Here is a 3,999-nt window from a genome sequence, read left to right on the forward strand (position 1 = left end):
CGGAGATGGAGAGGGTTGATCTGCGAAAGGGCCAGGCTAAACCCGCACCCATGCCGTACGGGGGGGAAACGCCGAGTTAGGAGCTGGTGAGGTGAGGCAGGCAATGACTTTCAGATCCAGGACTTAGAATTTGAGGATAGGAGCAGGGCTTCTAATCGGTTAAGACGGGAATTAATCAGTAAAACAAGAATAAAACGTTTTTGGGGAAAACGCACAGACACATCAGGAAAGACGCCCGAATGCCGGCTCTCGCCGTGCTGGAAATAGCGGGAAAAGCTCCCCAAGATGCACGATGTAAATGTCGCTGCCACCATAAGTGTCTCCTAGTTTCTCAGGGGCAAAGTGAATGCTTTCGACAGTAATCTGAAAGTTTTTTAAAGCACACGCTTCCTCGCGAAACTTGACTTTCCAAAATTTTGGCTACTTACTGTTTCTTCTTTACCCTTGGTTACGTTCTTCACGTGACTGCCCTCGGTCAGGTACAATACTGTTAAATACACGCTACTTAAGGAAGGGATTTAAATTAGTCTTTTCCTTCACCGCCTTAGCAGAGATTTTAGGTAGACATCTAAAAGGTTTTTCCTCTTTCCCTCCCCCCGCCCCGTTCGCCCCTTCTACCTGCAACGCCTGACTCGTAGAGAGGCAACTAGCTCTGGTGCTCAGGTCACCCCCCCCGGCGGGAGCGGAGCGCGGGCGGCACCGCAGGCCGGGTCTTGCTGGCACCGCGGCCCCGGGTCCTGCTGGCACCGCGGTCCCGGCCCCGGCCCCAGCGCTGCCGCACCTGCCGGCACCCGCGCGGAAACTGGCACCCACGGCGACTGACCCACAGCACCAGCGCGGAAGCGTGGGCTGGAAAGGGCTCTTTTTTTGTTTTGTTTTATAGGAAGGCTCTTTGGACCTATTTGTTTATTTAGCCAATGAAAGTCGGACTGATCATTTTCATGCTGACACCTGCTGTAGCATCGCGCTAATTGAGCTCTGGCAGCGGCTTGCGTTGGGCAGGGTTTCTTCCAACTCCAGCGGCAGCACAGAGAGCGGGCTTCCCTGCCTCCCGCTCAAACCTACAGCCTGCCCGCTGTAGCGCAGTACGTTTGGAAGATAGATATGAATTGTTGCACTGATCATTGATTCCTGCAAATGAGCTGGTCTAAATCAACACTGGCGCTAAGCAGCTCGTCTGGAAGCGTGCGGAGGATGCTCTGGCTGCTTCTCTCACTGCTTTCTACGAGCCGCATCGCGGCCAGTAAGGAGAGTTGACCGTAACGATTTGGAGAGAAGAGCGTAGGATTTTTTTCATCTCTCTTCTTTTTGTGCTACGCTTCCCGTAGCTGTTTAAACTTAATGAAAGGGATGTTAAGAAATTACTCCAAAGGGCCCCTGCTTCCCGCCTGCTGGTTCCCGGGGCTAGCTTGACGCCCGTTTCCCCGGGATGCTTGGCACGACTCGCCCCTGGGACGAGGAAAGACCTCGCCCGTTTTCCACCTCCCGGTGGTGCGGTGCCCTCGGAGGCCCTTTGCGCTTGCTGCTCGGAGCCGGGCTGTGCGGGAGGGCCGAGGGGGAGGAAGGTGGATACGGGGGCTGCGGAAGAGCTGGGGGCGAGGGGGGAGGAGGGGGCGTCCCCGCTCGGGCTGCTGTTCCCTGCCCCGTGTTCTGAAAGCGGATCTCGCTCTCACATGGCGTGTCCTCAGCCCCCTGGCTCCACCTCGCCCTGCTGAGGAGGTGTGGGTGAGAGCGGGGCCGGGGAGCCGCTTCCCGCTCCTTTTCCACGAGACGCCAAGTCCCCGAGCCGCTGTCATGTGATAGCGAGAGAGCAGGAGCCGCGGGGGTCTCCCGACTCGGGCATCATTACAAAACCGCGGCGGAGCGCGCAGCCCCGCCACAGCCACGGCGGCGGCCGCCCCGCTCGCCTCCTCTCCCCGCCGGCTCCCGCCGCTCGCCTCCGCCGCAAACTTTTAAGGGGACACCGGACTGAGCGGTGAGAGGGGCGTTTTTGTTCCCCCCCCGCCCCCGCCTCCGCGGAGGTCCGGGGTAATTTCGTGCTCCCGAGCCCGCGGTGCGTGCGGAGCACCGGCTCCCGCGGAGCGCGCCGGGCGGCAGCGGGGAAGCCCGGGAGACTCGGCGGCCTCCGGGAGGAACGCGGGGACACGAGCGGGGCCGGGACCTGCCTCTGCCCCGTGCCCCCCCGTGCCCGCGGCCCGGGCGGCAGCTGCCCCTGCCCCTGCGGCGAGCGGCGGGGCGGCGAGGCGAGCGCAGCCCGCGGGGCGAGGCCGCCTGAGGGAGCCGCGCGCGGAGCCCGCGGCGGGACGCGGGGCGGTCGCGCGTGGGCCGGGCGGGCGGCGCCCAGGATGTAGCCGCGGCGGCGGGGCAGGGCAGCGCCGTCCCCGGCATCCCGAGCCCGCCGTGCGCGGGGCAGAGCGGCGGGGTCGTGCGGCCGCGGGAGGGCTGCGGCGGGGCGGCGATGCCCAGGCCGGGGAAGAGCTCGTACAGCGACCAGAAGCCGCCCTACTCCTACATCTCCCTGACGGCCATGGCCATCCAGCACTCGGCCGAGAAGATGCTGCCCCTGAGCGACATCTACAAGTTCATCATGGAGCGGTTCCCCTACTACCGGGAGCACACGCAGCGCTGGCAGAACTCCCTCCGCCACAACCTCTCCTTCAACGACTGCTTCATCAAGATCCCGCGCCGCCCCGACCAGCCGGGCAAGGGCAGCTTCTGGGCGCTGCACCCGGACTGCGGGGACATGTTTGAAAACGGCAGCTTCCTCCGCCGCCGCAAGCGCTTCAAGGTCCTGCGCCCCGAGCACCACCTGCCCGGCGGCGGCGGGCCGGGCGGCGGGGCGGGCGGCGGCGGACCCGGCAAGCCGCCGGCGCCCGCCCCGCACATGGTGCACTACTTCCATCCGCACCCGCCGCCGCCGCCGCCGCCTCCCCCTGGCAAGGTGCCGGGGCTGGCGGGCTCCGAGGCGGCCGTGGCCGCCGCCGCAGCCGCCGCCGCCGTGGGGAGGCTGCCGCAGTTCTCGCCCTACGGGAGCAGCCAGCCCTCGGGCTTCAAGCATCCCTTCGCCATCGAGAACATCATCGGCAGAGATTACAAGGGCGTGCTGCAGGCCGGCGGGCTGCCGCTGGCCTCGGTGATGCACCACCTGGGCTACCCGGTGCCCAGCCAGCTCAGCAGCGTGGTCAGCTCCATGTGGCCCCACGTGGGGGTGATGGACTCCGTGGCCGGCGTGCCCGTGTCCCCCGACTACGGACCCTTCGGGGTGCCCGTGAAGGCGCTCTGCCACCCGCCGGCACAGACCATGCCCGCCGTCCCGGTGCCCATCAAGCCGGCGCCGGCGATGCCCGCTGCTTCCGCCATCCCCGCTCTGACGGTCGCCGCCTCACAGATCTGCCCCGCCGCTTCCCCGGCCGCTGCTTCGCTGCTGGAACAGACCGCGAGCAACACCCCCGAGGGCAAGGGCTCCCTCCACTCCGTCCTGGTGCACTCCTAAGGGGCGGGGGGCGGGGGGAGAGAGGCCCCCCAGGCTCCCAGGGGTCCAGGGCATGCGTGCGGCCCGGAAACCCGATCGATCTCATGACTATACCCCTGCCGGTGTCTGTGTTTATATTGTGTACAATCAGATCATTTGAGAGCCAGGTCGCAGGTAAGAGCTTTTATCGTCGTTAAATATCGTTAGTGGCGGAGAGGTGATGCGAAAAGTCACAGCCGGGGCCGAAGGGGCTGGCTCGGGGGAAGGGGCCGGGAGGGAAGGTCTCCCCGCCGCCCCGACAGCCTGCGACAGGGGCGGCCGTGCAGCCCGGGCTCCCCGCCGAGCCCCTCTCCCTGGGCGGCCGGCCCGGAGGTCCCGCGAAACTCGGGGCCTGGTGGGAGAGGGGCTGCAGTCTGCCGGCGGCTGGGGGGAGCCCGCTGAACGCTGCTTCTCCCTCTCCCCCGGGGGACGGGAACCTGCCCCGCCGTCCTGTAGGTCTTGCTCCGAAAGAGGTGGGCAAAGCGGTT

The 3,999-nt window shown here is 65.9% G+C and overlaps 1 protein-coding gene across 1 annotated transcript; it reads left to right on the plus strand.

The window, feature by feature from the left end:
- The first annotated feature begins 2,458 nt into the window (after window positions 1-2,458).
- Window positions 2,459-3,493, plus strand: FOXB2 (forkhead box B2). Its single transcript, XM_075527506.1, is given in 3 exon segments — window positions 2,459-2,840; window positions 2,843-2,919; window positions 3,017-3,493. Coding segments are annotated over 3 exon segments (936 nt in total).
- The last annotated feature ends 506 nt before the right edge of the window (window positions 3,494-3,999 follow it).

The sequence above is a fragment of the Mycteria americana genome, chromosome Z (genome assembly GCF_035582795.1).
Source record: "Mycteria americana isolate JAX WOST 10 ecotype Jacksonville Zoo and Gardens chromosome Z, USCA_MyAme_1.0, whole genome shotgun sequence".
Classification (NCBI taxonomy): Eukaryota; Metazoa; Chordata; class Aves; order Ciconiiformes; family Ciconiidae; genus Mycteria; species Mycteria americana.